This window comes from Citrus clementina, unplaced genomic scaffold (genome assembly GCF_000493195.1).
Source record: "Citrus clementina cultivar Clemenules unplaced genomic scaffold, Citrus_clementina_v1.0 scaffold_4, whole genome shotgun sequence".
Classification (NCBI taxonomy): Eukaryota; Viridiplantae; Streptophyta; class Magnoliopsida; order Sapindales; family Rutaceae; genus Citrus; species Citrus x clementina.
The window spans coordinates 17,435,243-17,452,079 of record NW_006262274.1 but is presented as its reverse complement, the minus strand read 5'-3'; the positions used below and the strand labels follow the sequence as shown (position 1 = coordinate 17,452,079).

General features: G+C 34.5%; 1 protein-coding gene across 1 annotated transcript; it reads right to left on the bottom strand.

Moving 5' to 3' along the window:
• Positions 1–5,980: 5,980 nt before the first annotated feature.
• Positions 5,981–6,790, bottom strand: LOC18045557 (NAC domain-containing protein 90). Its single transcript, XM_006437310.2, has 2 exons — positions 6,734–6,790; positions 5,981–6,412 (listed from the first exon to the last, which is right to left on the bottom strand). Exons 1-2 carry the CDS (start codon positions 6,788–6,790, stop codon positions 5,981–5,983), a joined length of 489 nt encoding a protein of 162 aa, XP_006437373.2.
• Between the last annotated feature and the right edge of the window lie 10,047 nt (positions 6,791–16,837).

Below are 16,837 nucleotides of genomic sequence, written 5' to 3'. Positions count from 1 at the left end.
GTATCAAGGGATGTTATCTGCATTGCTTCCCTTGCTGCCGAGGAGTAGCAGCTTCTTGCGATCCTCTAGTCTCCTCGTACCACTCCGACTACCCCATTCACCCGGTACTTCAGAGCCAGATAATGGTTGGACAGCACCGCTTTGCTCATCCTCAGAAACGGCCGACCTAGAATCATCTGGTAAGGACCTTCTTCATCCACCACCACAAAGTCTAGTATCATTGTCCTTTCCGTCGGGGAGCTCCCAATCGTGATAGGCAGCTCGACCACGCCCAGAAGGACCAGCTTTCCCCCTCCGAACCCCTTTCAGGAGGTATTGGTGTATTCCAACTTCCGGTCTGCTATTCCCATCTCCTCCAGGGTTGACTTAAACAATACGTCAACTGAGCTCCATGTGTCAACCAGTATCCTGTCAAACTTCTTGCTAGCGACAGTGGCCTCGATGACCAAAGCATCCTCGTGAGGGTATAAAATCCCTCCTTCATCCTCATATGTCCACATGATTGGCACTTGCCTAACTCTTGCACGTTTGGCTGCTGGGGTGTTGAAGAATACCTCTTTGCTGGTCATGGCATATCTAGCATAATTCTTCCTCGACCTGTTGAAATCTCCAACCAATGTTGGGCCCCCAGCTATCATCCTTACTGTAGGCTGCTCGCCCCTCAAATTACTGTCACTCTGCTCCCCTTCATTTGTTGATGCTACCATTAGGAATGTCGCATCTATAAACTTGTCCAGATACCGATTTCTCACCAAATCTTCAACCTGGGTCTTGAGATCCCTGCAATCTGCTGTGGTGTGGCCATGAGTGCCATGGAACTTACAATAGCGTCCCCTATCCCTCCTGCTGGATGGCTTTGTTATTGGGGCATGGAGGCACAGCAGCCCTCGATCCTTTATGGTTTCATACACCTCATCCAGGGACATCTTCAAGGAAGTATACCGCCCATAGTCCTGGTTCTGGTCGATCAGGTGTACTGCTCTTTCTCTGTTTGCTCCGTTCTGAGTTGGGGGCGTTGGCAAAATTTGCACTTTGTATGGGGAATTAAATAGGGTGACCATGATCTCCTCCAAGTGAAAGTGAGTAAATGGTTGAGCAGACCACCTCGACCAGGTGGTAACCTTGATGAACTTGAGCAAACCACCTCGATCAGGTGGTAACATCGATAAGCATGAGCAGACCACCTCGACCAGGTGGTATGAGCTCGAGCAGATCTCCTCGACCAGATGATGACCAGGAATCAAGACTCAGTTAAATCAAGGTACGAATTTGATCAATTAATGGTTATTGTCACGATCTAAGGTCGTGGGTATGAGGTGTTATAAAAACCCCAAGAAAACCATGCCAAAAGGGGCTCTTTTTCTCGAGGTCTCACTGAGAAATTCTTTCTATATACTCTACTTGACTTTTTTGCAAATGATTCAAAAGCTTTTGGTTTTAAGGTAATGTTCATTAAGCCATATGAGAAATGACATATTTCATTTTTCCTGTAAACCCGATAACTGACTTGAGCGTCGAAGGGTTTACGCCGGAAAAACTTCCGGTGCCTCTGACCATTCTCTGTAATTTCAGGTACTTGTTGATCATCAGCTTGAAAGTTATCTGCTCATAGTCGGAGGATCTTCTTGGAGATCAACCAGCAGCTTCCCGCCAAACAAATTTAATGATGATGCAGGGATATAATTAAGATCGAGTCACTAATCAACTCATCCACTGATGCAGAGATATAAGATCGAGTCACTAATCAACTCATCCACTGATGCAGGGATATAAGATCGAGTCACTAACCAACTCATCCAAATTTTGGCATCAACACTTTGTTTAATAATCAGTAAGGTTCCCCATACATAGCTTTATAGCAAGAAATTATTCTCAAATACTAACTTTTAATATCAATCGAAACATTATGCATGGATTTCTATATGTAGAATACATAATGCTAATTATGACATTCAATAAACATCATTTTATATTATACCTGACGGCCTTGATCATTTATCGGTATGCAATCAATAGCTATCAATTTATCAACATCATCAGCTGTAACAACATACTCCGGATTTGTGGCTCCTGAACCAAAGTTTGCAACATTTTAGTCAAAATATTTTAAAAAGCATAAGTCAAAATTTATTTCACTGCTCACCTTCTATACACTGCCTGGTGCCATCCTGGAGACGAACTCACCAATATGAAAAAAAAAATTAAAAATATAAAAGGTAAAAAATTATGTAAAAAAAGAAAAAGGCTTAACATATTTCAATTTGCTTATTTTAAAAATTTCACCCGAAACATACAATCGGTAGTCCCATATACAGTGAATCCACATATGCTAATTTTCTCTCCAGGTGTAGCTTCACCAGAAATATGAAAATCCTCAATACCTGTGGCCCTCTAAATTGCAATAAGTCAGTATTAGATTACACTAAAGCAAAAGGTCAAAATTTTGTTTTATAGGGGGGAAAAAATATTCACCTTCATCTTTGAAAGCGGACGCAATAGCAATTATGGTGAAGGCTAGAGGAAAAAGAACAGATGCATTATAATGGTACTTTACATCTGAAACTAATAGAATAAAATGAATAAATGTGGCAATCAACTGGAACACAGATAAGACAATCTCTACGATCCGAAGTTGCCTCTCAGCATGTGGTTTGATTGAGGCATTGGTTCTTTCCGCGAAACAAACATAAATGTCCACTGCAAAACCAAATGCTGACAAGAGAAATGCACCAAGAGAAGCTCGCCTGCTTCTTTCAAATACATCAAGTACAACCGATACAGCCTCCAAGACAGGGAACAAAGCCGCAAGTCCGCGCTTCTTATCTTTATCAAGTAACGCAGAATCTTATGATTTAGACACCTAAGTTATAAACCACACAAAGTAGTAAAGAACAAAAATACGGGCTTATAAAACATACTCTCACTTTCTCTATCAAGTTAAGCATCAAATCTTTCCAAAACTAAGATAAAATAAACGAAGCAATATTAAATCATCAATCAAGCCCATCAAGATATCTCATTACTTGCTGAATTTTGTATCTAATTTATGAAATTGTATATTTCCAGCGCCAATGTCAAATGCAGTTGAATTCAAGTACATAGCCAACGCAGTTTATCTAAAAATTGCTCAAAAACATAAACAAAAGAAAGTTGGGAATTAAAATTTATGAACAAAAAATAAAAGTGGGCGAGTAAATTAAGTTACCTTGCTCAAGATTGATCTTCTAGAGCGGCGAGGCAATCTCTGTCCTTCGATGTCCATTTTTAAAATTTTCAACGGTGTCGTAATTGAAAGACATTGAATGTCAGGGAAAATGATTAGAAGAAAAATGGTTTCCTCCATGCAGTCGTTGCACGAGAATGTCGAAGGAAAATTCTCAGTAATTAGTGATTGATAAGATTGGTGAAAATGGCTGTCTTGCCTGTCTAATCATGAAAACAAGGACAAAACATCAAAAAAGTCGCTTTTAAATTCGGTCCACACTCGCGGGAAACATTATCGATAAGTCCTTCGTACTTATGCATGTTTAACTTCAGATGAGCCTTTGGAGTAATAAGCATATTGTCTCCAATAGAACATAAATAAGGGTTAATTTCGAATTTCTCTCCTCGTGGACTGATTATTTCCAAACACCTCTCTTAATTTACCACTTATTATTGTTGAAAAGACCAAAGAAATTCATCAACCAGCCTTTTTTTCCCCTTATCTTTTGACCAAATAATGAAATAGATTGAAGTTTTTGAAATGTAAATCAAAGATTTAAAAAAAAAGTCAATTCGCCAGGGAAAATGCTAGTTACCCGGAGTCAAGCTCTGAGTCAAACCCCGAAAGCAATAAATGACGCCGCTTCAATCCCTTTTTTTTTTCTCTTTCATTCTTCCTAAAACGACGTCGTTTTATTGTGGTTAAGGCAAAATCAACAACAACCCTAGGGATGGCAATGGGGCATATATGAGTTGGATTTACTCTGCTTTAGATCCAAATCCATAATAAAAATCAAGATCCGTATCTGCTCCAGATCCGTCATGAATCTATATTTTTCGCTCTATATCGAGATCCAAAAAAGAAATAAATATCTATATCTGCTCTAAATCCAAAAAAAAATTAAAATCCAAATCTGCACTAGATCCGTCATGAATTCTAAAATTCAGTAATAAAAAAGTAATAATTTTTTAGATTGAAAATTAAAGGCTAAAATGTATTGATAACAAATAAATTATATAATTTTTCTCAAAAATATAATGAATATTATAGCTTATACTTTTATACCAAAACAACAAATAAGAAAAGATAATAAAATATCATTCAGAAGTAATTGCAGGAGCAAGATCAATCTAATATTCTATTGTCTCCTTCATCATTCTAATATTCACGATACACATACCCTCATTCCTACAACATTAGATAATGACATATAAATTAAATATAATTTATATTCAGTCATTTATTATTTTTATTATGACTATATTTGACTAAATATATGAATAACTATATTCCTTAAAAATTATTTGGCCAATATAATAAAATAAATTGCCAAGTTATATTACTTGGTTTGCAATTTGAATATTGCATGTACATGCTTTGGGGTTGGCTGACCTTTAAATTTATAAAACTAACCTTCAAGTTTTAAAAGTTTAAATGCATGGTAAATACTACTAATATGCTATGAATAAAATTTATTATCATTATAATTCCACAATTGTTAAGAAACTTTTAAAATAAAATTAAATTAAAAGATGAGTGAATATGAATATGGATTTAAATATTAAGATAGATTTAGATCTGCTCTAGATCCATCTTAGATCTGCACATCGATATCCAAATCCGATCCAAATCTATTTTAAACCGATCCAAATTCGATCCGATTGGATTTGAATCACGTGGATCTTAGATCAAATCCAATCCATTGCCATCCCTAAACAGCCCCAAATTGCTTTCTCTGTCTCTTTCTCTTTCTCTTTCTCTTCGTCCACAACCCTTTTCTCCTTCTATTTCTCTATTTCTCTTCCTTTTTGTTTCAGCTTGCTTAAGGCAAAATCAACAACAGTCCCAAATTACTCTTTCTCTTCGTTTTCTCTTCGGCATTTACGGTAGCTACTGGGAAAACCACGTAGAATTGAAACTCAACTTTCAAGGGTAGATGCCGAAACTCAATCTTCTGTCATAAAATTTTCGCAGCTACCGTAAATGCCGAAACTCATCCTTCAACGACAATGCTGACACTCATCATTGTTCAAACTTTCCTTTTTTTGTCTTTTGGTGGTGCCGATGGCTAGGTATATGTGATGGAACCCTGCGTGATGGTGGTTGTGAAACGAAGGGGAAGAGAAAGCAGTGGTTTTACAGAGAAATAGAAGGAGAAAGACTGTGAGACGAAGAGAAAGATATAACAATTTGGGGCTGTAACAATTTTGCCTTACCCAAGCTAAAACGACGTCGTTTTAGCGTGAATGGAAGGAAAAAAAAAAAAAAAGAGATTGAAACAACATCGTTTGTTGCTTTCGGGGTTTGACCCGAGACAAGTAGTAGAACTCCAAAACAAATGATTCAGATGCATGAAGACACTCTCCAGAAGCTCAAATAGCTGCAACTTATCAGCTTCCATGTAATTCAAATGGCTTGGGTTGAACAAGCAGCTGATTGCAGTGAAACCATTAGATAGAGGAAGGCATATAAGTTCAGGCAGAGATTGAGAAAAAAAAAATCCAAGATTTACGCTAGGGATATAAAGTTTGTATCTCGACTTATGTATCACATAATTGATTCCTTGTCTTTCCATCTTATTGTCGCATTTTTGTCGAATTGTGTGAGATTTAGCATTTAGTGTATTAGCAGATAAAAAATTTGTACCTCAATTTTGTAAATGTAACAAAACTCAGCATATGAAGTAGTTTGCTATTGTTAATCTCACCACTATGATTACTCTTAGCATAAATTTTGGATCACTTCTCTGGCGAATCGGCGCTTCTCTGGCCTCTCTTATCTTCTCTTTAGGTGGCAATAGTAGAGAACACAGAGGGTCCATGGAGTTTCGTCATTCTGATTTGATTGTTGACTCTTGAGAAGCATGTATTCCTTCATGAGCCAACGAGTCTTCTCTAGCTCTGATGTTGGATCCTGCTTCTTACAGTAAGTCAGTGGAGTCTTTGTAGCGACTGCATCTCCATCTTTATCGTTGACATAAGATTGCTTCCCTGTTATCTTCCAACGTCCACCCTGAGTTTGTCTATTAATAGTCCTTCGAGGGTGGCTTAAGCGTGTGAAGAAGTACTTCTTGTAGTGACCAGAGTCATACGCTAAACTTAAGAGCTCTGAAGGTTCATACTCATAAAGTTCTATGTCTCTGATAAATTGACAAAGTTCTCCATTACTACGACCAGACACCTTGTTCATTAGGTAGTAAGTAACTAGCTGTGTATCAGTTGGTTTGAATGTTACATAAGGTGGCAATACCAGAAATCAAACAATTTGGAAAAATGTCTTTAAACAAACATTAACCTAACAAAAAGCTATCACTCTCTTTTTTCAAAATTTGTTGTAATCTATTGTTGTGAGTTTTGCACTTCTTTAACTTGAATTTTCATTGTCAGTATATTTTTTTTAAATTTTTTATATTGTAATTTTATGCAGGAAGTAGATCCTTTAAATTATGAGCAGAAAGTTTAAAACAAAGACCAAACAAGAAGAAAGTTTGGGACATTGCTAACTGCTCATTATTATAAAAGAACATACCATTCTTCGGAACATTCTCATGGCTGTTCTCATGGTTAGCACAAGAGTATCCCGCATTCTACCAAGAAAAAAATAAATGCATCACATTAGATGCATAACATTAATTAGTAAATAGACACCAGATAAATACTGATCTTCAGAATTTTGCAAAGAGAGCCACGATAAAAGTTTACCAAAAAAAAAAAATGAAGGCCCAAATGCATAATTTTATGGTGAAAGAGAGAGTAGAAAACTGTGCAAGGCATAATAAATGGTCTAAGCAAAACCCTTTGCTCTATTCTAGCTTCTTTGGTTTTTCTCCAATTATTTCCTTTCAAAATAAACAATTGTGAATTTAGTATCAATAGCACAATAGAGAACGAAAAACATCATAATGAGGACTCAAATTCAATTTCAACCTCATCTCTGCTTTTCCAGCCTTTAGTCGAAGTGGCAACAGTAGGTCCTTTCCCTCTAATGATCTTAACCTATAGCTAGGTATGGCAAACTGTGGGTGTAAACAAGGGACAATGAAGTCTAGACTCTATTAAAAGCTTCACCATAAAAATTTTGTGATAATGATTTATTAGAAATTAAATCAAGGATATCTGATCAATCCATGCAAACTTCAAATGTAGGCAAGTAATATATTACCGGTCATTATCGGTCATAAAATAATGGGATTCACCATCCAAGCATCTTAAAATAAATTGTCTTGAGACCCCAATAGGAATTTTGATCTGCAATATCAATAAGATGGAAAAAAATATGTGAAGTCTTACACATAGATAACTGAATATTTTGTTGAAAGCAAAATCAAATCCTTTTCACATGATCCTACGATTTCCAAAAATAACATTTTAGTGAAGCAAATGGGAGAGCAGAAATGTCGTGGCTAATCATCTTTACCCAAACATATCCTCACAGTCGTAATACCTTGTGTTAGAGACATTATGATTACACCACACTAAGAATAAATGATGGGCTCAGTATATAAGCTTGAGGTGACTCAACTCACGATTCTTTTGAGTATTAGTTAGGCCATGGTCCATATGGTATCAAAGCCAACTCACTTATGGTGTCCACATTATTCCTTCCACATGGTAACACCAGCCCAAAACTTGATGCAACCTACTTATGGGCTAGCTTTTGACTATGATTTGGCTTTATTTTTACTGAAAATCAATTGGTTCAGAAAATTCTGACTGATCCAAATAATGAACCAAACTGAATGAAACAGATTTGCCTTAATTTTGTGTTTTCAGTCTGTTCTTGAGCAATCCTCAGTTGTCCATATAGTCCAGTATTGAACCGAATCAACCTAATTATGAGTTCTTGTAAAATTAAATAAAGCAAACTGGATGAAGAACAAAAACAGTTGGTTTGGTCGGTTCAGTTTGATGTTCAGTCTTTTAGCCCACCCTTAGCTACTAGTATGAATTGTTAACACAATAAATAGAATGAGACCTTGTTCTGTAATCAGACCTTGTTCAACAAGCTGACCATTTGAATTACAGTATAACCAAAGCATTTAGAATTAAAATTGATAACCTTGTTGTTTCATGGATATTGTATCAACTGTAAGGTACCATACCTCAATTATATTAAAAAGATCCCCTTCAGATATCACAACATCTGTGCTATTGATCTTGACGTGGAATCTAGACTGTGTAAAGCTTAGAGTTGCTGGCTCCCAAGTATTCTCAGAAGAATTAATCTGTTGAAGTTGTAGCAAAACATTTGTGTTATCCTTACTCTTCACATTTTCGTGTAACATTTAATGGCTAAAAGAAAACCTACCAGCAAAAGAACTCTGAAAGCGGCTTGCCCTCTGGAGATGTGCATGTCAACCTTGCTCTGCATATCCAGATCTGCAAACATGCAAAGAAGCACATCAGAAAACTACACAAACAACAAAATTTCAGAGGCAAAACTCAGACTAATTATAAAGTTATCATACAATTACCAATCAACTCCGTAGCCATGCTAAAATGTAATTAACTAACTCTTTTAGCATGCAAAAGTTATGAGCGACGGCTACACAATATCTGGTGTCAAATCAAGCGTTGGCCTTTCAAGTCACCTCAAGCAACTGTTATCTCTCTCTCTCTCTCCCCTAAATAAATTGGTGGGTGGGAATTCACGTTCTACAAAAACTACTCTCACATTTTCAGTTCAAAGCTACAGTCAGATGGCTATAACAATGTGCACACAGCCTTAAAGATCTTATTCAACAAGACCTCTTACAGCCACAAATATGATATTAAAAATTTCATTAGCATATCTACAATACTAATTGGTGCATTGTCCCAATGTTAGAAGAAGTGCAAAGACATTATTATACAACTGCATAGTGCTACAACTCAGAACAACAACAGTGGAGGCTCAAAAAAATCTAATTCGAAGTCAGGGCAGTTTGAACATTGAAAGGACCAGTAACTTGTATAAACAAGAAATTTCACGAAATATGGCACATAATTATTTTTATCCTTTATGGAAGCCATTACATGCTCAAAAAGATCCAACATTCAAAAAGCTTAGGACTTGAACATGAGCTTGATGCTTCATCCTGGAAACAAATTCCACCCCACACAAGGAGACCATGATAACATTTGAGTCATAAATATTACAAAGATAACTTTACATATATTTAGGTTTGTCAAACACCAATCTAAAATCGTATCCACTTACCACACTTGATTTTGGAATGTTCATTTGCGAAAACAGTGACCAATTTTCCCTGATAACATCAAATACCATGACAGAAATAATCAGGTTGGTACTAAAATCAACAAATGCAACTTATGTTTCTTTATGGGGGGAAAAAAGTTCAAATGCTGAAAAAATAAGCTTCATATTAAACAAGGGATAAATAATATTGTAGACAATGAGAGGAAATGAATATAAAATGAGACTAATTGAACTACTTTTGTCGAAAAACGGTAATAAATCCTATGAGCAGGAATAAAATCATACGAATTTTGAATATTTATATACCAAATTCACTACCACGAGGTAAGAACTGAGACTTGATTTTTTATGTAAATTCAACTGCTTCGCACCCGGCTTAATCAACTCTAAGAAGTCAGTAGATTTCATTTTGATGACAAAAATAAAATACTACCTTTATAATTATTTGTAGTGGGAAAATGTTGAATGAAACAATTCTGACAAATTGAATTATATTGTTGCTATAAACACATGTAAAAGTTATTACACCAGAAACTTAGGCTAACTTATGCTTCTAGGAAAGGGAAAAAATATCAAAAAGTTATTTCCTAACTCAGCACAGAATAACACAATCCCTAAACTTCAGGATATCCAAAGAATGAATTAGTCAATTCTAGATCTCCTTTAATTCCTTCAAATCTATCAACACTAAGTACCTGCGGTAGCTTAAATACTAGCATGTGCACGCTCAAAAGGGAATAAAACAAAACACTGGGTATGATATAAAATACATTAAATTATGTAGCACAGTCTTGAGTTGTGGGTGTCAAAACATGAACTTTCAATAACACAGATTCCATTCATGAAAACCATTGTTCCAAATTTGTACCTTGTGTCCTTCATCATCTATTGTCGTGCGCTCAAGAGCTATCAGTGTATTAATATCATCAGCTGTGAGCCTGTGACAACATATTCTGGTTCTGTAGCTCCTGATATAAAAGGCTACGACTTGTCGAATACTGTTTTAACTAGCACAGTACTAAGAAGTCAAAACACATTTTATTGCTTACCCTCAATACAGTGCCTGGTATCATCTTCAAGAAAACGAACCCACTAATATATAAATTGTTAAAATGCAAAAGGTTAATCCATTATGTAAAAAAAGTGCCTCAACATATTTCAATTCTCTTACAAGTTAACACAAAAACTCACCTGAAATGTGCAGAGAGTAGTCCCATTTATGGGATATCCAACAAGTTTCCCTCCAGGTTTAGCTTCGCCAATAATCCGAAATTTCTCAATCCCAAGGCCCTCTGAGTTTGCAATGAGTCATTTTAAATTCCAGCAAAGGTCATAAAATTGTGTTTTATAGATAAAAATACCCACCACCTTCGACTTGTCCAGACAAGTGTAAGCTATTCTCAGAGTTGTCACCTTCCACCGTAATCCCACTCAGATGAAGTTCAAAAGGAGTACTAAGCACAGAATCATTAGCTGATTGAGACAAATCTTGTCGAGATGAGTCAGTAGATGTATCTTTCTCTTTAAAAACAAACAGAACAGCAATGGTAGCGAAGGCTAGTGGAAAAAGAACAGATGCATTATAATTGTACTTCACATCAGAAACTAAAAGAATAAGATGAATCAATGTAGCTAAAAACTGGAGCACAGAGAAGGCAATATCTAACATCCCAAGTTGCCTCTCAGCTTGTGGTCTGATAGCAGTGAAAGTTCTTTCCAAAAAGCAAACATAAATAGTCATAGCAAAACCAAATGCCGCAAAAAGAAACGCAGCAATAGAAGCCCCCTTGCTTTTTTCAAATATATCCAGTGCAACTGATACAGCTTCCAAGACAAAGAACAAGATCGCAAGTCCACATTTCTTATGTTTACAAGGCACCTCAGAATCCTGTGATATAGAGATGAAAGTCAGATAAGATAGAGAGCAATAAAAATACAAATATATATACGCGCACGCACTCACATTTCTTAATCAAGTAGAAGGTAAATTTCTTTTGCAACCATCAAAAGAACATAATTTGAAAATCAATATTCGAAAATCAATGCGTGAAGGTAACATTAGATCAAATGAAAATGAGTATTCTTAAATCGTCAAAATAGCCTCTCAACGAAACCAAGAGATAAAGAAATAAGATATTGAAAACAATTGTGATTCAACAGGCAAGGTTTCTTGTGATGGTATGAGAAGTCTGGAAAATTTTCCTTTTCTCCTTAAGAAGTTAGGAGTGTGAGCAAAGGCCAAAATCAATTTTTTAGCCTCTACCACCCCTTAGATTTGAACTCAGGTGTCCTGTCAAATAAACTACCTGAAAACCATTCAGCGGCAAGTATGGAGTTTGAGTAATTAGGTAATTGAGACTTGGTTATTCTTCAATCATCAAAAGTGGGTTACAGAAAAATCAAGGGACTAAGAAAACACGACAATCAACCATCAAACTGTCTAGTTACTGGCTAAAAATGAAACTTGCTAAGGTTTGTGTCTAAATTTTCTTCTCAACTATATGTAGTCAGTCAATCAATCACACTATGTATGCAAAACTGCTTAAAATATAAACAAAAGAAAGTTAATTAGGTATTAATTTCTATTTACTATAGTTGATCAACAACATATATCTGTCATTTTGACAGAGACTGAGAAATTAAAATTAGGTGAATAAATTATGTTACCCTGCTATTGACTGAGCAGAGAGGTGTGCTCCATTCCTTTCAAATACCTTGTTAGTCAGATAAAATTTGAGGAAATTGGAGAGAAAATTAGAATAAAATTGCAGGAAAGTTCCCACTTCTATCAGTAGAAGACAACGAACTATGGCTTGGCTCCTAATATTTTCAAAAAAAATTTGACCAAATTATCTTGTAGGGCCATCCTGAGGTTGAGTTTTTTCACCTTGCCCTGCTCGTTTTTTTCTTTCTTGCTCTAGTATGTGCAATCAAAATTTGAACTATTTGTATTAAAAAAAAAAAATGAACCATCTGTCATCTTACCGTTAGACTTGTATTTCTACACTACCGTATTACATCCATCATTAATTAAATTACTAAATTTATCTCGCCCGTATGAAGATTGCGAAATTTAAAATGAAAAAAGGGTGAATAAATGAAGTCACCTTGCTGAAGATTGAAGATAAGTGACTCAAATAATTGATTTTCCTAGAGCGGCGAGGTAATCTTCTTTCAATGTCCATTTCTTTCAACTGTGTGTTTGATTCAAAAATAGTGAATGTGAGAAAATGGTAAGAAGAAAAATGGTTTCTTGCATCGTGTCGTTTCAATTTTCAAAGCAAGTCGTTGGCAAGTTCAGAGCAATTTCCTCAGTCCCCACTCAGTCAATGAGTCTCAAGCTTTAACCGCAAACAATTTAGGGGGGGAAAAAAAAATCCCACGAAACGTTTCGCGATAAGAGACATGTTATCGCTCAGACCCTTAGTATTTATATTTATTGAACTTCAGATAAGTCCATTGGAAAAATTGGCAAAAACTCATTATTATTGTTTATCATAGATTTCTTTTTGTAAAGCCTTTATATACTTGAAATTTTGGTATCATTATGATTAGGTTTGAGCATTTCATATTATTGATAATTTTAGTTTAGAGTAATGCAGGGATCTTAACTGTGATCTCTGCATTTAAATCCTAAATAATTTGATAATCTATCGATAAATCTTATTAAAAAAAAACTATATGATTCATAAATGTGAAATACAATACTAGAAGCAAAATTTATTGATCATTTCTTAATGCGACAATACATGTAGAATTTAACAACAGCATTTTGATCATTCATGCGCTATCTACTAAGTAAGAATATTTGTGATTTAGTAATATTACAATAAAATGTAGAAAGTAATAGGATATGCCCTTATCAAATTTAAACTATGGTACAAAGCCTTGCTGCTATTCTATTATCTTCCGTTTTTAGATTCTACCATGAATGAATAGTGACTCTAAAGAGCCCCATTGAAACCAAAAATAAAATAAAAATAGTGACTCTAAAAATCTGTACTCTGAATGAACGAAAAGCGTCCCTATGCTTTTTCTTTTTTGTCATCCAACGCCTGCTCCAGAAACATACCAGTTTGGTACAGTGGTCAGAATAAACAGACGGCATACGCATATCGATTCAACCAACAAATAAGGGGCGAAAAAAGAAACAAAACTATACCTGGCTTTGGAACATTCTCATTGTCAGCACAAGAGTCTCACGCATTCTACAAAATAGAAAAGAAAATAAAACATATCAAGTGCCTCAAGAAAGAAACTAGAAGATTAATCAATGCACCAAAGAATTGTATCCTCACAATTCTGCAAAGAGAGCCGCGATAAAATTTTATATAAGAATGATGTTTTTCACTGTATAGTCTTGTAGAGAAAGAGGAAATAAAGTTGAAACTTGGTACGGCATAAGAAATTGGAACTAAGCAGAAAATGAATTTATGCATCTTATGAATAGCACAAACAAATTCGAAAATCATATAATGTATGTAACCAGGGGCGGCTCTTCCTCTAGGCAACTTAAACAGTTGTCTAGAGTTCCATTGTATACGAAAGCCCCAAATTTTTCTCCAACATCATAGCTATTGAATTATTCATTTATATTTATTATTATTATTATTCTATAATAATCTTTACTCAAATAAATTATCAAATTCTTACAAAATCGCTATTTAATGTTATTTCATTTAAAACTCTATAAAAGTCACACATTTGTTAACTTGTTATCCATTATTATTTTTATCAATTAAAAGAAAAAAGGCACGACACATTCAATGCTTTAATGCATAATGGAAAAAAAAGCTTTCTTTAATTTTTGCTTAAGAAAAAAAAAATCAACTATTTCCATTGATCATTGTTGTTTAAAATTTCAATCCATCAAAGTTAAATTTCAAATATCCATGTTTTTTCTTCCTATTCTCTTCTTAATTAGTTGTGTTATTCAATTGTTGTTGTTTCTTTTTTAAATATTATAGTTATTTTTTTAATTATCTAGCATAATTGTTTGCTTGTTTACTCTTCTTTCACTAAAAAAGAAAAAAAAATGTCTAATAGAAAATGTGCACCAAGATACAAAAAACTAGGGGAAAAAAAAGAGAAGAATAAAAAAGTTAGTTCGATCCCAAAAAGGAGATCTTGATAAGTTTGTCAAAAGTAGTAAAAAGGATGTGAATTAGAATGAAGAATTAGTAATTGAAGAATTTTTTCAAAATTAAATTTGATAAAAACTTATTTAAGATCAACTAAGTCGAAAGAAAAGTTAAATGATTTAGCTATATTGAGAAAAATATATTAGCGAAATTAGAATATAAAAATTTGATCAATAATTTTGCACCTAAGAAAGTTAGAAAAATTGATTTTAAATAAATAACTTTTTAGTGAAACTAATACATATATTTAACCTCAAATATTTTAAAAAGTCTAATTAAAACAATTCGCCTAAGGCCCCAAAATTAATTGAGTGTATGTAACTACACTTTGAATTTGAACCCTGCTTATTTACCGCCAAATGCCAATCGAAAACAGGTCCTGTATGTGTTATTTTGACTGTTTGTAACCTTTTCCTAGATAGGCAAACCATGGATAAAAACAATGGATGATGAAGTAAAGCAATGATGATTTATTCGGGGAAAAAAATCAAGGGTATCGAAATCAATTCAAAATTCAATTGTTTAAAGTAATGTATATTACCGAACATTGTATGTACTGAAAGGATGTGAAGAACCATCAGAGCATGTTAAAACAAATTGCGTTGAGAGCCCAAAAGGAACTTTGATCTGCAATATCAATAAGATAAAAAAAAATCATATGAAATGTTTACATGTAAGTGATGAATTTTTTTGCTGTATAGAAAAATCAAACCCTTTCCCCCCCCTCTTTTTGTGTTATCCTAAAACAAGTTCCTGAAAATATATCCTATTTCAAACTGAGAAAAAAAATGTCCAGTCCGGAACCTCATGGTTAATCATCTTCTTCAAACCATGCACATCTTTCAAGATCTGTTGCCAGTATAGAATTTGTCAAAGAGCAAGCATCAAGTAATGATATCTAGTATCTTTTATGTTTAGAAACTGGACAATGATATCAATATAGTACTGATTCCTATGCGGAAAAGCTATTGATTAAAGGTAATTAACTGATTTACTGAGTTCATTTCTTCACATTAATCTTGAATTCTTTGAATGCAATGATTACAATATGCTTGTCGGGCAGTTCTTGTTCAACGGGTGGTCTGACTTGAGTTACCATATAAACATTGCATTCAAAATGAAAATAAAAAATTTCGCCGTCCACAGACTGAATCAAAATGCAAGTAGCATACCGACAACTCCTTTGAAAATTCCTCTTCAATTACAGCTTCTGTGCTCTCAATTCTCTGATGAATCTAGCTGTTAAAGTTGAAGCAAAACTTTGAATAACGAAACAAGTTGACGTTTTTGCATTACATTTTGTGAATTTATGGTTGGGATCTCTAAATGTCAACATATGAAGTAGTAAAGAACAAAGACAGGGGCTCATAAAACATACTCTCACTTTCTTTATCAAGTTAAGTGTCAAATCTTTCCAAAACTAAGATAAAAGAAACGAAGCAATATTAAATCATCAATCAAGCCCATCAAGATATCTCATTACTTGCTGAATTTTGCATCTAATTTCTGAAATTGTTTATTTCCGGCGCCAATGTCAAATGCAGTTGAATTCAAGTACATAACCAACGCAGTGTATCTACAAATTGCTCAAAAACATAAACAACAGAAAGTTGGGAATTAAAATTTATGAACAAAAAATAAAAGTGGGAGAGTAAATGAAGTTACCTTGCTCAAGGTTGATCTTCTAGAACGGCGAGGCAATGTCTTTCCTTCAATGTCCATTTTCTTAATTTTCAACCGTGTCGTAATTCAAAGACATTGAATGACAGGGAAAATGATTAGAAGAAAAATGGTTTCCTCCATGCAGTCGTTGCACGAGAATGTCGAAGGAAAATTCTCAGTAATTAGAGATTAATAAGATAGACGAAAATGGCTGTCTTGCCTGTCTAATCATAAAAACAAGGACAAAACATCAAAAAACTCGCTTTTAAATTCGGTCCACGCTCGCGGGAAACATTATCGATATATTTTCACTTAAGTCCTTCATATTTATGCATATTTAACTTAAGGTGAGTCTTTGGAGTAATAAGCATATTGTCTCCAATATAACAGGAATAAGGGTTAATTTCAAATTTCTCTCCTCGTGGACTGTTTATTTTCAAACACCTCTCTTAATTTACCCCTTATTATTGCTGAAAAGACCAAAGAAATTCATCAACCAACCTTTTTATCTTTTGACCAAATAATGAAGTAGACTGAAGTTTTTGAAAAGTAAAACAAAAAATTTTAAAAACAGTCAATTCGCCAGAGACGCGATCCAAAATTTACGCTAAGAATAAACACAGTGGTGAGA

Excerpts from the sequence above, each read along its gene's own strand:
- LOC18045557 (XM_006437310.2), bottom strand. The coding sequence starts at position 6,790 with ATGCGGGATACTCTTGTGCTAACCATGAGAACAGCCATGAGAATGTTC. Across the intron at positions 6,413-6,733 it reads TGAGAATGTTCCGAAGAATG|CTAGTTACTTACTACCTAAT; the intron begins GTATGTTCTTTT and ends ACTGATACACAG.